Source organism: Prunus mume, linkage group LG7 (genome assembly GCF_029339155.1).
Source record: "Prunus mume cultivar Tortuosa linkage group LG7, ASM2933915v1, whole genome shotgun sequence".
NCBI lineage: Eukaryota > Viridiplantae > Streptophyta > Magnoliopsida > Rosales > Rosaceae > Prunus > Prunus mume.
The window spans coordinates 4,900,010-4,924,788 of record NC_142704.1 but is presented as its reverse complement, the minus strand read 5'-3'; the positions used below and the strand labels follow the sequence as shown (position 1 = coordinate 4,924,788).

At 38.2% G+C, this 24,779-nt stretch overlaps 4 protein-coding genes across 11 annotated transcripts; 2 read left to right on the top strand and 2 right to left on the bottom strand.

Moving 5' to 3' along the window:
* Positions 1-6,284: 6,284 nt before the first annotated feature.
* On the bottom strand, positions 6,285-12,778 carry LOC103337907 (uncharacterized). 6 transcript variants are annotated; one of them, XR_016122110.1, is made up of 11 exons: positions 12,653-12,776; positions 12,375-12,420; positions 11,529-11,834; positions 9,184-11,088; positions 8,691-8,912; positions 8,233-8,604; positions 7,744-7,956; positions 7,169-7,638; positions 6,688-6,747; positions 6,494-6,584; positions 6,285-6,452 (listed from the first exon to the last, which is right to left on the bottom strand). XR_016122110.1 is itself a non-coding variant. In XM_089041610.1 (11 exons), coding segments are annotated over exons 2-11 (3,678 nt in total). In that variant the 5' UTR covers positions 12,394-12,420; positions 12,653-12,778; the 3' UTR covers positions 6,285-6,451. The 6 variants fall into 6 exon arrangements, 5 of the variants coding, with proteins under 5 accessions (XP_088897736.1, XP_016650988.2, XP_088897738.1 ...); XM_089041610.1 differs by having other exon boundaries at positions 6,669-6,747; positions 12,653-12,778; XM_016795502.2 differs by having other exon boundaries at positions 6,285-6,584; positions 6,669-6,747; positions 12,653-12,778.
* A 3,010-nt stretch (positions 12,779-15,788) lies between these two features.
* LOC103337884 (WAT1-related protein At3g30340-like) lies at positions 15,789-18,051 on the top strand. 3 transcript variants are annotated; one of them, XM_089041839.1, is made up of 7 exons: positions 15,789-16,029; positions 16,146-16,393; positions 16,518-16,580; positions 16,688-16,804; positions 16,892-17,303; positions 17,409-17,560; positions 17,660-18,051. In XM_089041839.1, the coding sequence occupies exons 2-7, from the start codon at positions 16,203-16,205 to the stop codon at positions 17,826-17,828; spliced, it is 1,104 nt and encodes a 367-aa protein (XP_088897965.1). In that variant the 5' UTR covers positions 15,789-16,029; positions 16,146-16,202; the 3' UTR covers positions 17,829-18,051. The 3 variants fall into 3 exon arrangements, with proteins under 3 accessions (XP_088897965.1, XP_008239274.1, XP_088897966.1); XM_089041840.1 differs by lacking the exon at positions 15,789-16,029 and adding an exon at positions 16,064-16,079; XM_008241052.2 differs by lacking the exon at positions 15,789-16,029 and having other exon boundaries at positions 16,036-16,393.
* Positions 18,052-18,549: 498 nt separating this feature from the next.
* Positions 18,550-19,441, bottom strand: LOC103344234 (uncharacterized). Its single transcript, XM_008247857.2, has one exon. It carries the CDS (start codon positions 19,324-19,326, stop codon positions 18,817-18,819), a length of 510 nt encoding a protein of 169 aa, XP_008246079.2. The 5' UTR covers positions 19,327-19,441; the 3' UTR covers positions 18,550-18,816.
* A 795-nt stretch (positions 19,442-20,236) lies between these two features.
* On the top strand, positions 20,237-23,423 carry DPMS1 (Nucleotide-diphospho-sugar transferases superfamily protein). The gene is made up of 8 exons (XM_089041260.1): positions 20,237-20,503; positions 20,597-20,696; positions 20,801-20,834; positions 20,945-21,021; positions 21,586-21,611; positions 21,879-22,043; positions 22,131-22,245; positions 23,185-23,423. Exons 1-8 carry the CDS (start codon positions 20,412-20,414, stop codon positions 23,287-23,289), a joined length of 714 nt encoding a protein of 237 aa, XP_088897386.1. The 5' UTR covers positions 20,237-20,411; the 3' UTR covers positions 23,290-23,423.
* Positions 23,424-24,779: the final 1,356 nt, after the last annotated feature.

Genomic DNA, 24,779 nt, shown 5'->3' with positions numbered 1-24,779 from the left:
GTTGAGAATACCACCAAAAAAAAAAAAAAAGGACTGCCTAGCTCCTAGCGTCCAACTAGCAATTCAGCACCACATGTCAAAACCGTATAGCCGTGTGGTTATACTATTTTTTTATAATAAAAAAACCGTAGTCTCGCCGCGTGGCTATACTCTTTAAGTATTATATTTACAAGGCGAATCGCCAATCGGCTATACTATTTATTTATAAAAATTTATAATAAGAAAAAGGACTCTTCTCTTTGTATTAGTTTATACTTTATAGATATTAATTTGCTAATTTCGATATATATACTTTATAGATTTAATTTTTTTAATATATATTATTTTTATTCAATATTATGCAAAAATTATGTGTATAATACGTGAATTTTTTGTGTGTTATTGAAATTTAAAAAAAAAAAACCAAGTGTATTAAACATGAAGAATACGTATGTATATGTACAATACAAGTATTCAACGTGAAAATGCTAATTCTTTATACAGTAATTACTCTGGAAAAGTAAACTCTCAAAAGAGGACAATAGACAATAGAGACTCGGATAATGGCCTAATAGTAATGGATAATGCTATAAACTATCAATAAACAAAAATGGGGGGAAATTTTTTTTAAAAAAAGATCATAGTTCTATTTAAACCGTATAGCCGCGCGGCTATACTATTTAAAATAAAATAAATTAAAAAGGAACCAGTAAAGCCGGCCGGATATACCTTTTTTAATTTTTTAAAAAGCCAGAGTATAGCCCTTTGTGAAAAAAAAAAAGGGAGTTTCACTAAAACACCCAAAATGGGAGCTGAAATTATAAAAAAACCCAACACCTAAAACACTTTATAAACACACCCAAAACCCATCATTACACACATTCAAAACTCATTTATAAACACACCCAAAAAATATACAATTGTTGACTTTGGGGTTGATTTTGGGTGTGTTTCTATGTTTAAATAGTGTTTGGGTTTTTTTATAAATACATGTCTAGGGTTGGGTTTATTTAAAAATTTGTAAAAAACCCCAACTAGCGATTCTGCGACTATGTCAACAGTATAGCTGCGCTATAAGTATATTATATTTAAAAGGGGTATAGCCGCACGGCTAGACTATTTAAGTACATTATTTAAAAGGCGTAGAGCTGGGCAGCTATACTACTTTTTTTTTGGACGAAAATACTATTTGTTATAATTTTTTTTAAAAAAAAAGAAAGAAAAGAGGACCTCCTAGCGCGTAGCCCCCAACTAGCAACTCGGCGACACGTGTCAACAGTATAGTCGCATGGCTATACGATTTTGATAATAAAAATTTAAAAAGGTAGTAGAGCCGGGCGGCTATCCTATTTGTGAAAATAAACAAAAAAAAGAGACTCTAAAACTAAAGGACCCGTCTATAATAAGAGCCTTTAGTTTTACAGGTAACCAGAACTTAATTACAACCTTCTGAAAGAGACAAATTAACAAATTAAGGGGCATGGACAATGACCTCAGATGCGGCTTACCAGCGATGGTTGTCTAATTGGAAACCATAAATTTCGTCCAAGAACAAGCTCATCATACATCACCTGCATGCAAAAGTGGAAGAAGCAAATGCATAGCAAATTATTCAAAAATCGAACAACACTTCCATTTCCATTTCATCTTGCCACCAATTCAAAGGTAACTATTGAGATCAGGAAATAAAACTGAGTTCACAAACATCTCTGTATGAACTACGAAAACAAACCATCGCTCTTAATACACAACATTTCTAGGATAGCAGGGCACCCTTTTGTTCCTGCACTAAAAACACTCCCTAAATTGCTGAACTCATTTCCCATAAATATCATCTTACACTTTCACTCATGCAACGCTTTTCCAGAAAAACCAAATTCAAAAACTTTAACTACGAATATCTCAAATTCAACAACGAACAATTACACCCGTAAGGAATTGGTTTGAAACTCCCACAGACTATTTCAGCTGTTCTCAAAAGATCCAGAACTCTAAATAACAAGCACACAATGACACACACACACACATATATATATATATATATGCATAGGTCGACTACGAAATTACCAAAATGGCATCGATGTCGTACTCGGGCGAGAGCTTCTTGGTCTCTCTGCGAGCTCTCTTTTCATCAGCTTTCGCTGTTTTCTCTTTGCCTTTTCCTGGCTTCTTTGTCTTCATCCCCATTTCTTGAAACACAGCCAAAGAGGCTCAAAGCAGCTCTAAGTCTTTCGGACTATTCAATTCAGGGCAAACTCGGTGAGAGGAAGAAGAGAGAGCTACCTGGACGACAGTATAGCCGTGCGGCTATAATATTTATTTAATAAAAAAGAGTAATGGATAATGCGATAAACAATTGTTATCTGTGTAAACGGTACCCGCCTAGCTTCTAGTACCCATAGTGGGGGGTGGGGGGCTATTGAATATATTATATTTCAATAGTATAGCCCGGCTATACTATTTATTAAACAGATTAAGGAGAAATAGCCCAGTATAGCAGGGCGGCTGTACTATTTACAAATTATAAGAATATGACACAGCGACAATGAAACAACAAACAATGAGGTATTCCTATATGTAAGGAAAATATGAAGTCCTTGCATTACCACTTATAAGAATATAACAAAGCTACAATGGAACCAAAATCGAGGAGGTATTTTTTGACCTCCAGAAACAGCGATCCAGTTTTTTTCTTCTGTTTTCAAATGGTACAACCATTCATATATCTAAACACTCACCAAATGGAGAACCTGCGCTCCAGAAGGACATGAAGGATCAAATTGGCTGCTAGGAAATGTAGAAGTTGATTTCCAAAAAGTAGGAAGGAATGAAAAGGTGAAAGATGGAGTACTTAAAGAACCAAATCCAGGGGTATTTGAAACCAGCACAAGTAGATTGCTTGAAGAAGCTGGGGTACTTGAAACATAAAATCCATGCCCAGATCCAAGTTCCAACCGAGGGGAAACTTGAAACCCCAGTGGCAGCTTCTGTGCTTCTAAACGGAAAACTTCTTGTGGAACGAAGCGCTGCACTACTTGTAGCACCAAAGGGTGGCTGACTTGATCCACCAAATGGCGTGGAGGAACCAAATATATTGCTCCCAAATGCTGGATGGGAAAATTTGATTATAAAAAAAAGTGTATTAAACATAAAAAATACATATGTTGTATAATACGAGTATTAAACGTGAAAATGCTAACTTCTTTATCCGGGTAATAAATCTGAAAATGTAAAAACTCAAAAAATGACAATAGAGACTCGGGTAATGGATCTAATAATAATGGATAATGCTCTAAACTATCAATAAACAAAAATCGGGAAAAATGCCTCTTGGGACCCACTCTTCTATGCATTTGGGATGATGGATGAGATCATATCATATAAATTTTTGGATTGACTACACTTTAGTACATGGAGGTTTAGTGTCAGTATCGAAATGGGCCCTAATGTTTCATTTTAATCAATTTCGTACCCAACATTTTGAAATATTATCAATTTACACCATCCGTTCGTTGACCGATTAAAGTCAGGACGTTAACTGCTGACGTGGCAGTTGTGGGACCCACCTCATAACCAAACAGTAGCTAGAAAGAGATGAAATGAAGGGCAATTTCGGAAAAAATAATAATAAAAAACTCTTTAAAAATATTATTAAATTAATTTTTTTTTTTAAACCCTACTTTCTCTCTCTCACTCTCTCTCTCTCCTCCTATCTCCCTCCCTCTCTCCACCCAGAACTTGAAAACCCAATAGACCCAAGAGCTCGAAATCCTCCAAAGCCACAATTGGCCACTGGATCCCACCACTTAGCCATCTCCTCCCCCTCAGCCTCACCTCGAGAATCTCAACCTTCCACCGCCTCCGCCGCCTCTACCTACTTTCATCACCCTCGCACACTTTACATAACTGTCGAGAAATTATAAATGGAGGGTTTTGGAGGAACGGAAGCAAGCAGTACTACTACTAACGTGATCTTTATCAGAGCCAAAATTCAAAAATCCCAAATTTTGCAAGTCTCCATGTTATACTCCACTAAACCCTAACTTTCCCTCAAACCATACCTCCTCTTCAGTCCTCCTATCTCAATCAATGAGCACATTTGCAATGACGAAGGTGTACGGAACAGGGGCATACGATTTCAAGCGTCACCATGTCGCCGAGTACCCGGTCGAGCAACCCCACCAGCCGGGGCGACAAGCCGGTTAAGGCCAAACCTGGTTCGGCGCCCCGAGCTCTATAACCTTGTTGGAGATTCAGCGGGACCGCCTTACGATGATTGCCGCTGCTGATTGGTCCAAAACCGGCGACACCTCACCCGGTGCACCGACCTATCTCAGAAAAATCAAACGAAAACCGGCCAATTTTCTGCAGTTTCCGGCGAGCTCTGTGGTCAGCGACGGGTGAAACTGGTCGGGATAGGACGAGGGTAGGTCGGCGGTTCAAATGGGTCCGATCTCGTGGCCGGTGGTTCACGGTGGCGACGGCGGTGAGTCTCTAAGCCTTGCTGTTGTTTTAGAAAATTGGGGACGGGGTTTCTGGTCATGGGGGAGAGAGAGAGAGAGAGAGTGGGAATATATATATATATATTTTCTGTTTTTAAAAATCTAATTTAATTCTAAAGAGTTTTTTATTATTATTTTTTTCCGAAATTGCCCTTCATTTCATCTCTTTCTAACTACTGTTTGGTTATGAGGTGGGTCCCACAACTGCCACGTCAGCAGTTAACGTCTGACTTTAACGGTCAACGTAACGGATGATGTAAATTGGTAATATTTCGAAATGTTGGGTACGAAATTGATTAAAATGAAACATTGAGGCCCATTTCGATCTGACACTAAACCTCCAGGTACTAAAGTGTAGTTAATCCTAAATTTTTTTTCCTTTTTTCTTTTGGGTGTTTTTAAAAAGGCTTAATTATTTATATGTTCCCAGTGCTTCACCGAAAATCTTACTTTGCCCCTACACTTCAAACTGAGTCAATATGCTCCCTGTGCTTTATTTTTGCGTTCTCGTCATCTCATTCTATTAGTTTGGTTAGTAAAATTAGGGGTGGGCACTCAAACCGGTGAACCGAAAATCTGAGTTGAACCACACCGAACCAAATTAGAAAAAAATTCGAGTTGACCAAAAAGTCAACAACTTGTCAAAAACCAAACCGGACCGGTTTGGACGGTTTTGAATCCGGTTCCATGTCTTCAAAAATTGAACCGGGCTGAACCGAACTGGTCAAATTAAAAAATATATAATTTCAATATATACTTATATTGAATGCTATATTTTTAATTTAACAAAAAAAAAAACTAATATTTATCCAAATTCAATTTCAAAATATCTATCATTTCTAACTTTAACATTTATTTTTATATGAAATTGAATAATTTGTTAATTTTCAAGTAAAAAAAAAAATTCAGTTGAGAATTGTATTAAAAAATAATTTTTATACTCCGGTTCAAAATCGAATCGGACCGGAATCGGTTCAACTCGAACCGGATAGTTTTTGAATTTTTTTTAATTAAAACCGAACCGAACCAAACCGGAAGAATAGTATCCGATCGGTTCTAATTTGAGGCAAAAACTGGTCCAACCCGAACCATGTCCACCCCTATGTAAAATCGTTAACTTGCTAAGGTGGCATGGGATTTTAATAATTTTAACTATTAAAAATTCTCAAAATTTTAAAACATTTTAATAATAAAATAAATTAGAAAAAGAAGGAAAAAATAAATCCCCCACCACCACAACCCAACCCTTCCCCATGGCCAACAACCACCCCCAACCCATGCTTACCATTCCCTCCCCAACTTGCCACCCTGATTTCTCCTCCCCCATGGTAAAAAAACAAAAAACAAAATAAAGTTCTTCAATATGAGTTTACTGTTTATAAACTCCAATCACATGCACAGAGAATATGTGAAAATGATAAGCATGAAATCAAATCAAACCCAGTGAAGAGAAGTTCTTACGCCTTGGGGTTTTGGCGTTCGGGTAATTTGTTGGGATGGCTACGGCTTCAGATTGGGTTTGTGAGGTTGGGTGTGGATTTGGGGTGTCAGCTCGGGGTGAGTATGGCTGGCGGTTGAAAGTGGCTAGGTGGGTTGGGATTGATTGTTATTAATGGTTTGGGGTGGGTGCATCACCTGGGTGGGGATATCATATTTGAACAATGGTGGAGTGGTGGCCATAGGTTGGGGGCAGCTGGTGGCGGTGGGGAAGGGTTGGGTTGTTGGGGTGGTGGGGCTATTCGGGTGTTAGGGGCTTTAATTTTTTTTTATTTTAAAAGAACTTTCTAATTGTAAAGTTGCCACTTGATCCAAAAAAGAAAATCAATAAATTTGCCAAGTCAATGACCATTCTGCACAGAAATTTGTCCTGAAAATGCCAACTACAGCTTAACTAGTTACATCAAAAATCCTATTCGATTGAACTAAACACCGAAAGCAATGCTTCTGATCAAACACAAAAAAAAAACCCCCCTAAAGCAATGCTTCTGATCAAACACAAAAAAAAAACCCCCTAAAGCAATGCTTCTTGTAGGACGTCCATAGCATTTACTAGTTTTGCCTGTGCACCGCCTATGGCCACGAAATGACAGAAGAAGAAGGGGACTGCAAAGGAAAAAGAGCACGAAGGTGTGAGAACAAAGTTCAAATTAGCTCGTAGAGGAAAAACTATACAGATTAACTATTCACCAGAGGGCATCATTCTCACGTTTTGACCATTTTTCTTGCGATTAGACCTTGCAATCATAATGCTCAACCTCCTTTTTTCCTAGCAGAAAAACAAGGAGATATTATTATTTAGTCATAAATTACAAGTGATTCTCAGTATAAATTAACACACTAAAATATCACTTGGTACGCATTAACACACTAATGAATTGTCTCAAATCCCTGTGTACTAAAGCTGCACAGATGCAATTTAAATCAATGTTTGGTGACAACCGCGCTTTTAATGGGCAAGGCTGAAAAGAACTGGATCAAAACCCTATCAAACCTATAAAGCAAAGCTTAGGTCAAGCCAGCAATGGGTATGGCATATTAAGTAACCTAAACTCAAAATTCAAGACCTCAATGACTTAATGCTCATGTTTTAGTCTAGGGAAAAAAAAGGTCAAAGATCTTAAGGGAGTAAAATAAAAACCTTCAACAATCAAAAAAAGAAGATTGATACAGCTGTTTGTAACACTAACCTCTAATGGAAACCTCTCTTCATGGGATATATGTGTATTACCAGAGGGAATTGTAAACAGCCCACCAGAGGAAGTGGTAGTTAGTCCAGCAGTACCACCTGTTTGTGCAATAGAAGCTACAGGATTGATTGGGCTGGAATTAAATGGGGAAGTTGTTGGAGCTGGAGCAGGAAATGCAAACATAGATGTGGGCGTGACTGATGAACTAAAAAGAGACGGAGATGAAATTTGTCCAGGTACAGAAAAAGATGATGCTGAAGGTATAAAAATATTGGGTGAAATCAATGGTGTAAATGAGGATCCAAAGGCTGTAGGAGTAAAGGCTGGAATTTGTGGAGCAAATATATTAGGTAGAGTTGAGGTATTCAAACGACTCGAAGAAGTTTGAATAAATGCTGGAGCAGGATTCAAAACGTTTGACTGGGTGGTAGACAAGTCAAAGCAGTTCCCACCAACAAGAGCCCGTCCACCTGAAATTTATGATTATACATTCATAATATACAGAACTTAGTAAAGCTCATCATTGCTCACAAGCAAAAGTTTTGAGGATCTGAAATATTTTAAATAAAATATACCTCTATCCCCCAGTTGATAATCCTGCCATCTCAGTTCCTCATGACTTTTGTCTCCATAAATCCGCATCCCACATATTGATTGGTATAACCCACTTAATGAACCACCATCTGGTCCAGCTATTTTAGTGTAAGGCGCCACTCTACTTCCCCCAGATTGGCCCCCAGAAGCTGATATCCCACAGGCAGTGTTTCCACATGTTGTTGATTGAACTCCTGCATCATAACTTAGAATAAGAATATAATACAGCTACAACGAAACAAAACACAATGAGGAATTACTACATATTCCTTGTTGATTGCTCACAACGAGGCATTCCTGTACTGTATGTATGAAAAATATGAATCCCTGGAATCACAACTTATAAGAATATAACAAAGCTACAATGGAACAAAATACAATGAGGTATTCCTTGACCTCCAGAAACAGTGGTCCAATTTTTTCTTTTTCCAAAAAGTACAACCATCATTCATATACATCTAAATGCTCACCAAATGGAGAATTGAACAGGCCAGAATTAGATGTCAAATCTGTTCTTGGAGCTGGAGCAGGAAATGCCAATGTAGATGGGTCTGATGAACTAAAAAGAGATGGAGATGAAGCTTGTCTGAATACTGAAGGAGATGATGATGAAGTTGTGAAAAGATTGGGTGAAGTTGAGAGAGGAAAAGTTGATGAAGTGATTGGTATAGATGAGGTCCTAGAGCCTCTAAAACTAAAGGATGGAATTTGTGGAGCAAATATATTCGATGGAGTTGAGGTATTAAAAAGACTTGAAGATGTTTGAGCAAATGTTGGTGCAGGATTCAAAATGTTTGAGGTCGACAAGGGAAAACAACTCCCTCCAGCAGGAACATGTCCACCTGAAATTTCAGATTATACATTTATTATTTATAGAACTTGGTAGAGGCCATCATTGCTCACAAGAAATTTCTTAAGTTAAATATACCTCTATCCCCCAATTGATAATCCTGCCATCTCAGTTCCTCGTGAGTTTTGTCTCTATAAATCGGGATCGCCGATATTGACTGGAGGTCTCCCCTAGTTTCTAGACCAACATAGTCATCTGGTTCAGTTGTTGTTGTGTAAGGAGGAACTCTACTTCCCCAAAGTTGGGCCCCAGAAGCTGATATCCCGAAGGCAGTGTTTCCAAATGTTTTTGATTGAGCTCCTGCATCACAAATTATAAGAATATGATATAGCAACAATGAAACAATAAACAATGGGGTATTCCTGTATATTTGATTGAGCTCATGCTCACAATGAGGTATTCCTATATGTAAGGAGCTCAATCACAACTTATAAGAATATAACAAAGCTACAATGGAACCAAAATCAAGGAGGTATTCTTTGACCTCCAGAAACAGCTATCCAGTTTTTTTCTTCTGTTTTCAAATTGTACAAACATTCATATATATATATATATATATCTAAACACTCACCAAATGGAGAACTCTGCGCTCCAGAAGGACATGAAGGACCAAATTGGCTGCTAGGAAATGTAGAAGTTGACTTCCCAAAAGAAGGAAGGAATGAAAAGGTGAAAGATGGAGTACTTAAATAACCAAATCCAGGGGTATTTGAAACAGCAGAAGTAGGATTGCTTGAAGTACCAAAAGGGGACCTAGAGGAACCAGAAGCTGGAGTACTTGAAACATAAAATCCATGCCCAGAAACCAAGGGGAAACTAGAAATCCCAGTGGCAGCTTCTGTGCTTCCACACGTAAATCCAGGGGTATTTGAAGCAGCAGAAGTAGGATTGCTTGAAGTGCGTAAAAGGGAGCAAGAGGAACAAGAAGCTGGAGTACTTGAAACATAAAATCCATTCCCAGATCCAACCAAGGGGAAACTTGAAACCCCAGTGGCAGCTTCTGTGCTTCCACACGTAAACCCAGGGGTGCTTGAAGCAGCAGAAGTAGGATTGCTTGAAGTACCAAAAGTGGAGCTAGACGAACCAGAAGCTGGGGTACTTGAAATATAAAATCCTAGCGCAGGTCCAAATACGGGGGAACTTGAAACCCCAGTGGCAGCTTCTGTGCTTCTAAACGAAGGACTTGTTGTGGAACGAAGCGCTGCACTACTTGTAGCACCAAAGGGTGGCTGACTTGATCCACCAAATGGCGTAGAAGAACCAAATATATTGCTCCCAAATGTTGGATGTGATGGTTGAGTTGTGCTTCCAAATCCAGGGGTAATTGAAACAGCAGAAGTAGGATTGCTTGAAGTACCAAAAGTGGAGCTAGAGGAACCAGAAGCTGGGGAACTTGAAACATAAAATCCATGCCCAGATCCAACCGAGGGGAAACTTGAAACCCCAGTGGCAGCTGTGCATCCACATGTAAATCCAGGGGTATTTGAAGCAGCAGAAGTAGGATTGCTTGAAGTGCGAAAAGGGGAGCAAGAGGAACAAGAAGCTGGGGTACTTGAAACATAAAATCCATGCCCAGATCCAACCGAGGGGAAACTTGAAACCCCAGTGGCAGCTTCTGTGCTTCTAAATGGAAAACTTGTTGTGGAACGAAGCGCTGCACTACTTGTAGCACCAAAGGGTGGCTGACTTGATCCACAAAATGGCGTGGAGGAACCAAATATACTGCTCCCAAATGTTGGATGTGATGGTTGAGTTGTGCTTCCAAATCCAGGGGTAATTGAAACAGCAGAAGTAGGATTGCTTGAAGTACCAAAAGTGGAGCTAGAGGAACCAGAAACTGGGGTACTTGAAACATAAAGTCCATGCCGAAATCCAACCGAGGGGAAACTTGAAATCCCAGTGGCAGTTGTGCATCCAGACGTAAATCCAGGGGTATTTGAAGCAGCAGAAGTAGGATTGCCTGAAGTGCGAAAAAGGGAGCTAGAGGAACAAGAAGCTGGGGTACTTGAAACATAAAATCCATGCCCACAACCAACCGAGGGGAAACTTGACACCCCAGTGGCAGCTTCTGTGCTTCCACACGGCAATCCAGGGGTACTTGAAGCAGCAGAAGTAGGATTGCTTGAAGTACCAAAAGTGGAGTTAGGCGAACCAGAAGCTGGGGTACTTGAAATATAAAATCCTAGCCCAGTTCCAATTCCGGGGGAACTTGAAACCCCAGTGGCAGCTTCTGTGCTTCTAAATGGAAAACGCGCTGCACTACTTGTAGCACCAAAGGGTGGCTGACTTGATCCACCAAATGGCGTGGAGGAACCAAATATACTGCTCCCAAATGCTGGATGTGATGGTTGAGTTGTGCTTCCAAAAGGGCTTGTACCACCAAAGGCTGGGATGCTTGTAGCACCAAAAGCTGGCATGCCGTCAGAACCAAAGGCTGGGGTGCATGTTGAACCAAAGGGAACAAACAACCAGAAACCTACACAATAATTTAAGTACCTCATAAATCATTATCCAATTTCATTTTGCAAGGAAATAAGTCTAGGACACTTGCCAATTAAAGACACAAGTGAAGTTCCCACACCATACAAAATTTGTTTAGCAAGTCAGCTGATAGATCCAGCAATTAAATGTACAGTGAACAGAATATTTTCAACAGTATCATAATGTCATACATAAACCATAGTCCACTTATATATACGCATAAATTTTGGAAAAAGAAACTCATGCACAAACTTGCAGTTTAATAAAGCAGACAAAACTAAATATGCAAGCAAAGGTCAATAACCTCATATGTAAGAAAGTGACATTGTAAGTTATTCTAATAACCATCTTTCACCATAATGATATAACACTGAAACAGTGGAAGAATGATGAAGGACAAAAAGTGGAGAAACTCTAAATAATCCACCAGCTTACCAACAATTGAGGGCGACGATGAACTACTGAATGCAGGAGTAGAAGATGCTCCAAAAGTAGACATTGTATTTCCAAAATCTGTTGAGAATGAGGCACCGAATGTCGTGGAGGAAGGAAAGGGTGTAGAAGATTGGGCTGCAGCAGACACACCATTCGAAGTGACCCCAAATATGGGACTCCCTGTTTGTGGACCAAATGGGGTTGTGCTACCAAAGATCTGGGGAGCAGAAGGATCGTTACTAGTGTTGCGGGTCTGTCCAGCAACTGACTGGGACATAAATGGGCTTCTATATGATTGCCCAAGAACTGTAAAACAATATTCCATGGATTAACTTATTTTTCACAGAGAAGAAAAGCAAACATATTCCCAGGGCATAAAAGCACCGGATGAAAATAATCAGAGCACATTGACAGAGTGCTAGCAAATGCAGGTCGTGTTCATGTTACAACAAAGCAAACAAAATGTGTATGACCAGTTACAAGTCCTATATACGCATATCTTCAAAACTGATTCATCCTTATGAACTCTAAATCACCACCAAAGTTCATAGAACCAAAAAGAGAATTAGTTTCAAAATGAAAAGAAAAGAAAAGAAAAGGCCTTAAAGAATTGTCACCAACAATTAAGTAGGCTAGTGCAAAGGTGCGAGCTTTTTTACAATAACTTTTGCGGAAAAAAGCATCATGATTTCTCCAGAATAAAGGATATATGATTGAAAAATAAAACACAGAAAACACTTGTTCGCATATGAAAAATTGAAAATTACTGAATGCAGTTAAATAAGATGAGGCAACAAAATCTTGACTCATAAATCAAGCAAAAAACATAGAGATAAGAGAGCTTACTGTCAACTGAACCAAACATCTCCAGCGATAGCTTGTGGATAGATACCTGAAGCGAAAACAGAACACAAATTCAACAACAATCGCAATAATGCAAATCAAAATTCAACAAAAACATAGACAGAATTAACGGCGATCATGCATTGGCTAATGAAAGTGAGAAATCGCTCAAATACAAGTTGAATTAATGCGAGAAAATTACAGGAATTGGTTGTAATTGGGAAACGATAGCATCAATTAAAACATTATAACAATATGATACATTAGGGTTTTGGAAGTACCTGTAAGTGTGTGAAATTTGGGTTGGATTTGGAGAATTGGAGAATGCCCAAAGGGTTTTACGAGTCTGGGAGAGAGGAGGGCCCCAAAGCGTTTATATATGAACAGTTAGCGTTCGAAGTAAGCAGGGAGCGCGGGAGGCCTCCGTTGCAACGATGTCGTTTTATGCATAGTTAGCGTGCGTTCAAAGCTAGCGCGGAACGCGGGAGCCTTTCGTCAATATAGCTACAGTTAATTAGCGTTCGAAGTACGTCCGTAACGTTCATAAAAACAGAAGAAAAAAAAAAAAAAAAGAGTACGTCCGTAACGCGTTTATATTCATATATATATATTTCTTAAAGTTTTGACTTTATTCCTATTGAATGAATGTTTTAATTGTTAGGTGATCAACTCGTCATCTCTATGAAAGAGTCTTTATAAGTATGAATTGGATACACTTAGGATTTGAGAAATAATTTTTCATGTTATTTCTCAAGGAATGGGAAATGGAATATTTTTTCCCATGGTTGGTAATGCGAGGAAAGTAATCTGGAGATATCACTTTATTTTTTTCCCATGTTTGTTTTGAGCATGAATGAAAAATAAAGTTTGTATAAATTTTCAATTATACCCATATTAAATCAAATAAAAAAATAATATATTTAATAATATATTGTAATTCTAAATTATTAATAAAGACAAAATGATCATGAAAAATGTTTATTTAATATTGGCTCATTTTCCCAAACTTTCTCATGATGAGGGAAAACAAAACCCAAGTTGAAAGGATGGCTTTACTTTCTCCCCTACTTTCTCATGTGCCAGACAACGATTTCTCATGTGGATATAACATCCTACATCAACCAATGAAGAGGGAGTGATGTGCTTTATATGTACATGTCCGCCTCCATCTAGCACGAGGTCTTTTGGGAGTTCATTGGCTTCGAAGTCATGGGAAGTTAAGCCAGTTGAGGCTAGAGCAATCGTAGGATGGGTGACCCACTGAGAAGTTATTCGTGAGTTCCCGAAACAAAACCGTGAAGGTAGGGAGGGGGGCCTAAAGCAAACAATATCGTGCGACGGCATAGCCTATCCCGGGATGTGACAATTTGGAATAAGAGCCACTATGTCGTGTGGTGCAAGTATGCCGAGGAGGACATCGAGCCCCTAAGGGGGTGGAAAGTAATTGATTTTCCATCTCCAAGTCTCTTTCCCATGAACCAAACGAGGCCTAGGACATATTGATTAGGCCATTTGACAAGAAAAGTGAGCCCGTCTTTTGATACTCAAGTAAAAATCCACTTCGCTATAATTTAGAGTAATTTATATAAAAAAATTGTGGAATTTACCAAGCCCATTATTTGACTTGAAAAAAAAATCCGAGCTCTTTTATTTTTTATTTTATTTTATGACTCATGAGTTAGTAAGTCATGACTCGAGGTTCAACAATCTGCATAGTAGGGTGTACATATGCACGGAACGTGGTGGCATATTTTCAACATTTATGTCATTAAGCAAGTTCCATCTATAAATAACCCAATTATATATAAACAATTTATGTAAATAAGCAGAAAGTGACAAAATTATCAAATTTGCACACGTGGCAATTTTAAATTGAAATGGTATATAATTCTGCATTGACACATGGCATATCAGTACTTCATGTATTGGAGCTCTTTTTATTTTTCATTTTTATAAATCTTTTGGGGCTAATTAGGTGCATGAATGAGTGGTTTTTATGAATCATGGACGTGTATTCCTGTGTTGCAATAAACTTTTGCTTTTTGGTTTTTAACCCATGAAAGAGGCTGAATGCCCCCAATAGATTAGTATCAAGTGAAGCTTTGCACTTTTCAGTGTCTCCTAAATATCTGCACTAAAAAGAGTGGGTAGATAGATATGCACTAACTACTTGAGAAAAAGATAGTTTTAAGATGATGGGAAATAGGCTCACTAAGCTGAACAAAATCAAAGTGACTCATAGGATTTTGCTAAGTTCGGTCGCATGTGTGGGCACACAAGAGATGTCAAGTCCCCAATGTATACACGCCTCATTACCAAATCCACATGCATCTACAGTCACAAATTATCCACGCGCTCGTCGGTGGCCCACCTAAGCATTTCTCTTCAGCTCATAATAGGATAGATTAATCCCCTAGATATGCAAAGTTTGAGCTAAAATCCTTAGTGGAAGTAGGACGTCGGCAAACCTGCAAATTAACAAAAGTTAGCTATGGACATGCAAAGGGTCCCAAAAAAAGAGTGGTCGTAGTCATCCCATAAAAGCAACTGTTTGATGGTCATGGTCATGCCAGAAAGCTAGCTTATTTGACATATAGATTCTTGAATTTGGTACCACACTGCTGAAAATTTGAAGAAAAGGAGAGCAACCTCAACCTAAAAGCTAGCTATTAAAGATAATGACAACGTTGATTCAATAATGTTAGCCTCATCACATCTTTATTATCATGCCTATCATTTTGTGAATGAACAGAAAGCTTTGATTTTCTACAATTTCCTGTCTGATCATTCATTTCTCTCTCTATGGAAGTAATATTATCCTCTATATATCCATATGCAGCATTTGTTTATTTATTTATTTTAAAGTTGGGCATTTCAATCTTTTGTATATGCTCAATTAACATATGGGTTCATCAAAATAAGTTAGTTGAACAAATCATATTTTTTAAAGACCTTTTTTATTGAGAGATCGATGCGATAATATACCAAGCTCATACACACTACACGTATGCTATGACTCGAATCCAGAGGAGCAATTGCTCCAAACCACTCCCCTAATGGGTCCTTTGTGAGCAAACCGTGTTTCAAAACATTATGGTTCTTTCGTTTTCTTTAAGATTTTTGGTGGGGAAGATTTGACATTTTGTTCTAGGCCACATAGTTGTTGTACATATGCTGTTTATTTATGTTTCAGAGATGAAAGTATTAGATGCCATGCACAGAAGAAGGTAAGAGTATTTCTTTCCTACACCACCACTCAAAAGATGCCTAATATAGTAAGAGTTGTTGACTAAAGAAGCTTCACTGTTGTGAAGATCATCACCTGATATAGTATACACAAAAAGAAAAAAAGAAAAGAAATATGCAAATGGGAAACTCATGGCCTATATACCTCAAAGGCTACAGCTGCTAGAGATGCATGAGATCGTGGATTGATGCCTGATAAACCGTGCAGGCCTAGCAAACGATTCCCCAATTAATCTCCCTATATCGGAAAGGATCAGTCAAAAAAAAGCAAAAAGAAAGGGAATCAAACATTAAATAATGTCAAAGTTGGTTGCTTAAAGCAGTGATTTGATTTGAAGAATTTTAATCTTGCTTTGTGCCCACTTATTCTGGAGCCTGTCTATTTAGCTCATCAGTCAGGTGTTTGCCTCAGGTGCTTTAGTAAGCATAAGAATTTCATTGGCAAAAAGGCAGAATTGAGAGGTCTTGCTCTGCCTCCTCCTAGAGTGCTGTGTGTTGTTTAAGCTTCATAATTTTTTTTTTTTGCAGGAGAGTGAGAGCTAGCTGAGGTTCTAGTCTCACTGTTGAAGATTTGTTGGATATTAAATGGCTGTCATGAAGAGCTGTGATGAATGGAAGCCTTTCATTGCTATGGTAGCAATCGATTTCTGCTTCGCCATAGTGAATATTCTTCTCAAGAAAGTCCTTGATGAGGGAATGAACCATTTGGTTCTAATTACGTACCGGTTGACAATTTCTACCATTTTCTTAGCTCCAATTAGCTACTTTCGGGAAAGGTAGGCAAGCGTCAGTTTCTAGCTAGCTTAAGACTTTGCTCCTTTTGTTGTTTCCATTTTTTCTTTTAAGTACTTTTTTGTTTTGTTTCATTTACTAGTTCATATAAACAAAGCTTGCTTGCAGGACTAGTAGACCCAAGCTCACACTTCGCATTCTATTTTTCCTCTTCTTAAGTGCAATAGTCGGGTTCGTAAAATTACGACTTAATGTTGAATTTCCATCCGTTCATGTTAGTTGCATTATTTTCGTGCTTACAGAGCTGAACACATAACCTAAGTAACACTTTTATGCAGGACATCCATCACACAATACTTCTTTCTCCTTGGAATTCAATACACATCTGCTACCTTTGCCTGTGCCTTCATCAACATGGTGCCTATGATCACATTCATAATGGCATTACCGTTTGGGTACGAATTCAATCATTAAGTACCACCACTACATGTTTCATGAATCTTATAGGCTTCTGTATGAAATGTTGTTCCCTTTTTTTACAGGTTAGAGAGAGTGAACTTAAAATGCAACAGTGGAAGAGCCAAAGTAATTGGTACCCTGGTGTGCATTGGTGGTGCTTTTATGCTGACTCTTTACAAAGGAGCTCCTTTATTTGATCATTCAAAAACCACAACCACTCAAGCCATGGATCATGGGACCAAGCTGAGCCACATCAGAAACAAAGAGAGATGGACCATTGGTTCAATAGCTTTGGTTGTAGGAACCCTTTTATGGTCTTCATGGTTTCTTGTACAATCAAACATAAGCAAGATGTATCCCTGCCAATATTCTAGCACAACCATAATGACTTTCTTTGGTGCCATTCAGTCTGCCATTTTGGGTTTCTGCACTGGAAGGAACCTTTCCATGTGGGTTCTGAGGGGAAGGACACAAGTCATCACTGTCCTGTTTTCTGTAAGTATTCCTTTCTTCTAAAGAAAAAAAATTAGTAAAAAGAGAGCCATTCAATTTTATGCTCTGAGTGACTTGAGTTCATTAGAGAACTATTGATGTGTTCAGGGAATGATAGCATCTGGCTTAGGCTTTGTGGGGATGTCATGGTGTGTCAAGAAAAGGGGTCCTGTGTTTACTGCAGCATTTAGCCCCCTCGTTCAGATACTGGCAGCGCTAATCGGTATCCCCATTTTCCATGAACAACTCCACCTTGGAAGGTGAATTTTCCCATATGTTATGCATTTGAAAATACCTATTTATAATTGCTACCTGTGGTGCTAACTTTCCTCATTGGTGCTGCATTTGACATTGAGCAGTTTGTTGGGATCTGTGATTGTAATCATTGGCTTGTACATTCTTCTTTGGGGTAAGAAAAAAGAGATGCAGAAGTGTGTGACAAAACTAGTCCAAGAAACTGATGCCATCAAGGAGCAGGAGCCACATTTACCAGCCATCGCGGTCTCCATTGATTCGCGGTGTCCTTGAAGCCAAGTTTCATATGCTTTCCAATCCACAGGCATTCATTTTTTTTCCTCCCACTTGATTGTTATGATCTTCTACCTAGGAAGCTAAAGAAAAATCAGCTGGCATAACCAGAATAAAAGAAGATTAATTTATCCCCCTTCTTTTATTCTGATGGTTGCAAAAATGTCCCCAAGGTTCTTTGTTAAAGCTATGGTAATGAAATCTGTTACACGAATTTGAAATACATACTGGTTTTGTAGTTGAAATCTTTACCATTTTCTAGATGTTTGTCGTTCTTTGTGGAGCCTTGGGAGTTTAAGAGTTTATAATCTCGTGGAAGGTTAGCAAATTAGTAGATGATGAAGGCAAGAATTCACAATAAGGCAGAAATCTGTAACTGTTTAGTGAACATTATCACTACGTTTATTGTCATCGGACTACACAAACTTCAAAAATTAAATTCATCCAACGACAATTAAGGTGGGGGTGGTGAGCAAAAATCCTCTCTTTCAGTTGAAGATGAAATGAATTCGCCTAATGGCATTGAACCTCTGCTTCTGCTTTTACCATTGCACTGAATGATCAAAACACTAGAGCACAATTAGTCCTTTGCTCTATTAACAAAATTCAATCCCTGCAATATCAGATGATAGAGTGCACAAAAAAACCCTCCATCTCAGCACTGATAATTTGCCAGAGAAACAGAGCAATCAGACAGAAACTAATGTTATGTAAAGCCTAATACATAAACACAATATCCAATAAATAAATACCGTGAATGACATGCTACATAATTGTCGCGATCTTTAGCCAAAAGAGAAAGTCCAGACCAGACAATACATTATATATAGAACGCAATAACATTTGTTTTGTCTCTTCAATTACTTGCTACATAACATAAAACCATAAAGCCTTACAAAGGCTTGTTATTAAACTTGGTAATTAAGCCACTCCATGGGAAATCAAGACATATATATATATATATATATATATATATATAATAAGCTCCTCACTCATCATCATGCTCATGATGTTGGTCACTGTGGAAGTTTTCCCTCTCCTTCTCCTTCTTCTTCCCCTTCCATCCACGCTTCTCCGGCTTGATATGATACCCATGAGGCTCCACAACATCAGTGATATCCACCCGAACACCGGGATCATTGGTGCTGTAGCTACCACCCATCATAAGAGAGTTGTTCACGCTCTGGAAATTGCTGTTCACATAAGTGCTCAACCCATCAGGCTGCTCTCCAAATGCCGGGCCACCACCATGAAGCCCTGCTGGCTTGTTGTTGTTCTCTTGATCCAGCTCACTTCTCAGTGAGGCTCCATTGTTGTTTCCAGCCAGTGTGATGATTCTCACGCCGTTTTCATCGTCGTCTTCGTGGTGGACTGAGCCAGATTTGTGGAGGTCAGTGACTCGATTGGTGATGACAGAGACCATGTCTCTGATTTCTCTGTCGAGTTGTTTGTGCTTGCCTGCATCATGGCAGCTGTTTTTGACTGACTCGTTGGTCATTGTTTTTGAGAGAGGCCACAAAGGGGGGAAGTTTAGGATGAGTTTGTGAGTTGGGTTTGTGTTTGAGATTTGAGGAAAACATTGAGCTAGATAGATATATAAAGAGTTGATCCAGAGGATGTAGAAATTGGAATAAAGGAATGCCTTACTTGGCAATACAAGGATATTAATCATTTCAGATGGAAAACACAAAAGAAAGAAGGATAGCAAAAGGGAGGGGATTGCTTGACATTTGGTTCACCTGCTCTTTGAACTTTATGCTTTTGTGACTCTTACTCAAGCTCTAGTTTTTGGGAGGTTTTGAAGATTGAAAAAAACCGATAAAGAACAAAAATACCAATGATATTGAATGTTTTTGTTTTTGATAAATTGTATGAGATTAAAACTCAAAACCTCTTCCAACAAAATAAAAACTAGATGCCGTTTAACCAAATAATTCTTGAAAAACAATCACACAATTTTGATTTCGAAGTGCCCATTTGTGATGGAGGTAACGTTGCCCCATCTCCATTGATGAAGCCACGTGTAGGCATGGGATGTCCTAGCATTCTATACAATTTTGAAACAAAATTTTCATGTAACTCGGCCACCACCTCAAATTAAGATATTTGGACTTTTCGGCCCATCTGAGTCCCTAAAATGGTGTCGATATTTTCACACAGGAAACATTAGTCATGGTCGAGATTTTTTTTTCTTATTTTTTTATTTTTTTTCTCAATGAATCCAATATAAATAAATAAATAAAAAGGTTGTAAAAGATTGGAATTTTACAGTTTTTGTTAATTCCGGGTGTATCAATCAGTTTTATGGGTGTCTGTAGTATCCCCTTCATAAACGTGAGTCTTGGGTCTTTCCAAGCCACGAACATACCTCGGGCCTATATTGTCCCAAAATTGGCGCCACGGTTAACTAACCCTTTGTCAACCTGCAGGTCAAGCAGGCCCAAGCGACCCTGAAATTATTCTGTGTAAAAATGATTAATTAGGGCAAAATTGATTTGTGATTCTTTAACTAATTTATGAACCATTTTGATCCCATATCCATAGATTGCTGATGAATTAGAACGAGTGAATGAGAAATTGAGAATGGAGAAGAACAAGTACAGCATCATAGTCCCAACCTATAACGAACGCCTCAACATTGCCCTCCTCGTCTACCTCATCTTCAAGCATCTCCGGTAAAATCTCCATCACTCGTTTCTCTGCAATTGAATTCATGAAAATGAAATTCCAGGAAAACCCATCACAAATATATCGTTTTCTGGGTTCAGGGACGTTGACTTTGAGATAATCATCGTTGACGATGGAAGCCCTGATGGTACTCAGCAGGTTGTCGAGCAATTGCAGCAACTCTATGGTGAAGATCGGATTGTGAGTAAATCGTGTTCTGCATTAAAAAAAATTATGTTTCTCAAGGCTGGTTTTGATTGTTTTTGGGTCTCATTTGTTTATTTGTGTATTTTATTGTGGTGCAGCTGTTGAGAGCTAGAGCTAAGAAGCTTGGATTAGGCATGTGATTATGTTTTGTTTTTTTTATTTTTCTGTTTTCAGTTGAATAAAATAGAATTGCCAAAATTCAAATATGGTTTAATTTGTTCTATTGTTTTGCAAAATTTCAGGAACGGCTTACATTCATGGTTTGAAGCATGCGTCTGGGAATTTTGTCGTGATCATGGACGCGGATTTATCACACCATGTAAGTATTAGTATTGTCTTTAGGATGTTCATGATTATTGTTCAAGATTTACCACATCATTAAGTGTTTGCCTTGAGAAATTACTTTTCATATTTCATTGGAAGGGATAATTTCCCACTGGCCAAGAGTTTTAGATGACACGATGAAGGGAAAGGGTGGGTGGTTTGTTAATTTTGGATTGCAAAGCAACGTGGAAACTTTTCTCTATTAAAAGTTGTTTCCTTTCTGTATTAGTATAGAGTGTACTCCCTCATTTGCTTAAAGCTATTGATTGCGTCTTGTTCATATTGATTTCCAGAAATATTTAGGGGAAATTATTATTTGAGTAGTTTCTTTTGAACCATCAATACCTTGTTCATGTCATTTTTTCAATGAAGACAATTACAAATATTGAATTAGCTCTTTCCTTTGGTGATAAGGGAGTCTTCCTCTGGACCAAAATTGAGTATGTTTTTTTGTTTTGTTTTTTCCTTTTCTTTGAATGTTCATATATTCAGTGCATTTCCAATTTCTTAGAGTCTTCACAGTTTTATTCATTTGATCTGTTTACTTCTCATGATGCAGCCAAAGTATTTGCCAAGCTTCATCAAGTAAGAACAAGTTTTTTTTTTTCTTGTCCTTACCCACTATACCATAGTATACTTAAGGAAAAATTTAGTTGTGCCCCCTGAACTATTGCTTGTGTTTCACATTGTCCCCTAGATTTTCAATTTGGCTTTGAGGACCCCCTTAATTTTCAAAACGTTCTAATAAGGCAAAGTGGAACACACAGGTCATAGTTGAGGGGGCACAGCTAAATTTTTCACTATTTTTTTCTTGAAATCATTCTGAGTTACTTGTGGCATGCTTATTATCAGGAAACAATTGGAAACTGGTGCAAGTATAGTTACTGGAACTCGTTATGTCAAAGGTGGGGGCGTACATGGGTGGAATCTTATGCGCAAATTAACAAGTAGAGGAGCCAATGTTCTGGCACAAACACTTCTATGGCCTGGTGTATCAGATTTGACTGGATCTTTTCGGTACATGATTAAATTGATGTATTAAGCTAGATAGTATATCACACTTCACACGATTATAGGACTGACATTGATGTGGTTCTTTTGTAGGCTTTACAGGAAATCAGTGCTTGAAGATATCATTAGTTCCTGTGTCAGCAAGGGCTACGTCTTTCAGATGGAGATGATAGTTCGAGCTTCTAGAAAAGGCTACCATATCGAAGAGGTAGGTACAATTATATCATAGATGTTTGCCTGAAGCTTCTGTTTGAAATTGATAGTCCATGATCATGAAGCTAGTTTTGTATCTGTGGCTGTTGCTTGTTGACATCATTAAAAGTTCCAGTTTTCTTATAGTACTGCCCACGTCTTCTTTTTGTTTCTCTCTTGATCGTCACATCCACTATTCCATTGTTCCTATCTCTTAATAACAAACAGCATGGTTCTTGTGTCTGTCTTCATGCCTCCTGCCATGAACGGTTTTTCTTTGTTATTTTTCTGATTTTCAGATTCTGCGGAAATTAGGATGTTGATTTTAAATTATAGTGAAGTCTTGTGCTTATCAGCTTTGCATTTGTTTAGATTGTGATTTCTGTCAGATCCCGACAGAAATTAAGAACCATAACACAGGTACAATAAGAGGTTCTCATGCTCATTAGAAATGAATCGATATGTATTCAATTGTGGTAACAATGATTTCTGTGGTTGTATTTGATATATAAATGTTTGAATCACACAGCCTGGAACCAATAAGAGATGCCCATGGCTTGTTTTCACTAATAGTTTACCATGCTATTCACTTTTATTTTGGTTCAACTGGAAACTGTGAAAGTTTGGTCGCACTCAATGTACAAATGCTTGAATGTGTTGATGAAATGCAAGCTAAGGTTATTATCATTCTTTTCATTATTAATTTTAGATAATGTAACCATTGGTATGAAGTATTAGAGTCGAGGAATATTATTAATCTATTAAAATCGTGGCTCGAATCCCGCTGCCCTTTTTGCTTGTGTGAGTGCTCATATAAGCCCTTGGATATATACCAAGAAGATTTGGGTTTGGTTTTTTACATAATTTTGTCCATTCCCTTCATTTTGCTTTTAAATAACCGCATTATTGACTATCTCCCTTTTGTACCTGTTTTTGGTTATGTACCTATCCACAGGTTCCAATCAGCTTTGTTGATAGGGTATATGGAATTTCAAAGCTTGGAGGATCTGAAATTGTTGAATATCTGAAAGGCCTCGCCTATCTTCTCGTTACGACATGAGATCCGTAAATTACTACACACAAATAATTTGTAAACCTTTAAAGTTACTTTTTGATTTGTAAGTTCTTAGTGATTTAGAAGAGATTTTACCGGGGCCACCATATAAACAAATTTTATATTTTCTCTTTTGTTTATGAGTAGTTTCTTGTATCCTTACGTATACTGCAACTCTCTCACAATGTGGCGTGAGAGAGTTACCACATAGGGCAGCCTCACTCAAGAATTTCGCCAAAAGTAGACATCACATTTCCACATTTAGCTATCTCCCGCTTTGTAATATTTTCAGCTTCCGTTATTCTTGCAGCCAGCTCTTCCACTTCACAAAACTCTTCATGAACTGCCGGAAAAAAATGCCGGAACTCAGCATGGTGGGAATACTCTAATCACGTGCAGTGATACGTGCTGTCACCTGATAGAATTTGCTAACCATAATACATGGTGATAGCATAAGGGAGTTGAGAGGAGAGATCGTGGTTAAAGCATAGATTTGATTGGCAACAGAGTGAGCAGTCGACACAAGCAATCTTTGCATTTGGGTTGGTTGGGAAATGTATCTGGCATGACTCACTGTCTCTCCAATCTCATTTGACCATGCTTTCTTCATGTTCACCTTCCGATATTGTTGACGCAGTTAAGTCTAGGCCAATGGTGTGATTTGAAGAGACAAAAAAATGTTTAAGTTTCATGATAGAGATACATATTAGGACGTGTTTATGAGGCTCTTCACAAATAAGTGAAAGCCACTTACAGTGCCGGTTTTGTTTTTGTCTGTCTATTTAGCGAATGGAGTCCCAAAAGAGTCCGAATGGTAATATTAGTTCAAATTTTGGTTATTGGATTATCAAGTATTTGTTAATTGGTATTAGTCTTGGTTGCCACTAGACAGACCAAAAAATGAAGGAAAAAAAAAATTTCCCTATTCTTAATTTCTTGAAATCATTGTTAGTTACTTATGGCATTATCAGGAAACTGGTGCAGGTATATGAAAATACTAAAAAGATAGAAGAATAGTTTCGGAGGATGGTAGAAGAAGATTAGTTTCGGAGAATTGTAGAAGAAGAATAAGATTTTCTGTTATTATTTTTCTGATAATGACCGTATTACAGTCAGTCACTAATGAGTTACATAGTACTGTGCTTGTAACGGTCTCAGAAAAATAATAGCATAACAAGTAGAGGAGCCAACGTTCTGTCACAAACACTTCTATGGCCAGGTGTATCAGATTTGACTGGATCGTTTTGGTACATGAAATATGCTTTCACCTGATCTAGTCCTTTAATTTCCATCGCATCACAGGGGGTTAGAGGAGAGGTTACAGTGAAAGCTTGATAGACTTGATTGGCAAGACAGGGCTACAAGATGAGTTGAAGAAGAGAGTGAGCAGTCGACACAAGCAATCTTTGCAGTTGGGTTGGTTGAGAAATATATTTGGCATGACTCTAACTGTGCCTCCTACCTCATTGCCATGTTGATGGATCCTGTTATTTTTG

Excerpts from the sequence above, each read along its gene's own strand:
- LOC103337907 (XM_016795502.2), bottom strand. Across the intron at positions 8,913-9,183 it reads AGCGCAGAGTTCTCCATTTG|GAGCTCAATCAAAAACATTT; the intron begins GTGAGTGTTTAG and ends TTTGTGATGCAG. Across the intron at positions 8,605-8,690 it reads TTATCAATTGGGGGATAGAG|GTGGACATGTTCCTGCTGGA; the intron begins GTATATTTAACT and ends CTGAAATTTCAG.
- LOC103337884 (XM_089041839.1), top strand. The coding sequence starts at position 16,203 with ATGGCTGTCATGAAGAGCTGTGATGAATGGAAGCCTTTCATTGCTATG. Across the intron at positions 16,581-16,687 it reads TTCTTAAGTGCAATAGTCGG|GACATCCATCACACAATACT; the intron begins GTTCGTAAAATT and ends ACTTTTATGCAG. Across the intron at positions 17,561-17,659 it reads GAACAACTCCACCTTGGAAG|TTTGTTGGGATCTGTGATTG; the intron begins GTGAATTTTCCC and ends GACATTGAGCAG.
- LOC103344234 (XM_008247857.2), bottom strand. The coding sequence starts at position 19,326 with ATGACCAACGAGTCAGTCAAAAACAGCTGCCATGATGCAGGCAAGCAC.
- DPMS1 (XM_089041260.1), top strand. The coding sequence starts at position 20,412 with ATGGAGAAGAACAAGTACAGCATCATAGTCCCAACCTATAACGAACGC. Across the intron at positions 21,612-21,878 it reads TATTTGCCAAGCTTCATCAA|GAAACAATTGGAAACTGGTG; the intron begins GTAAGAACAAGT and ends GCTTATTATCAG. Across the intron at positions 22,246-23,184 it reads AAGGCTACCATATCGAAGAG|GTTCCAATCAGCTTTGTTGA; the intron begins GTAGGTACAATT and ends ACCTATCCACAG.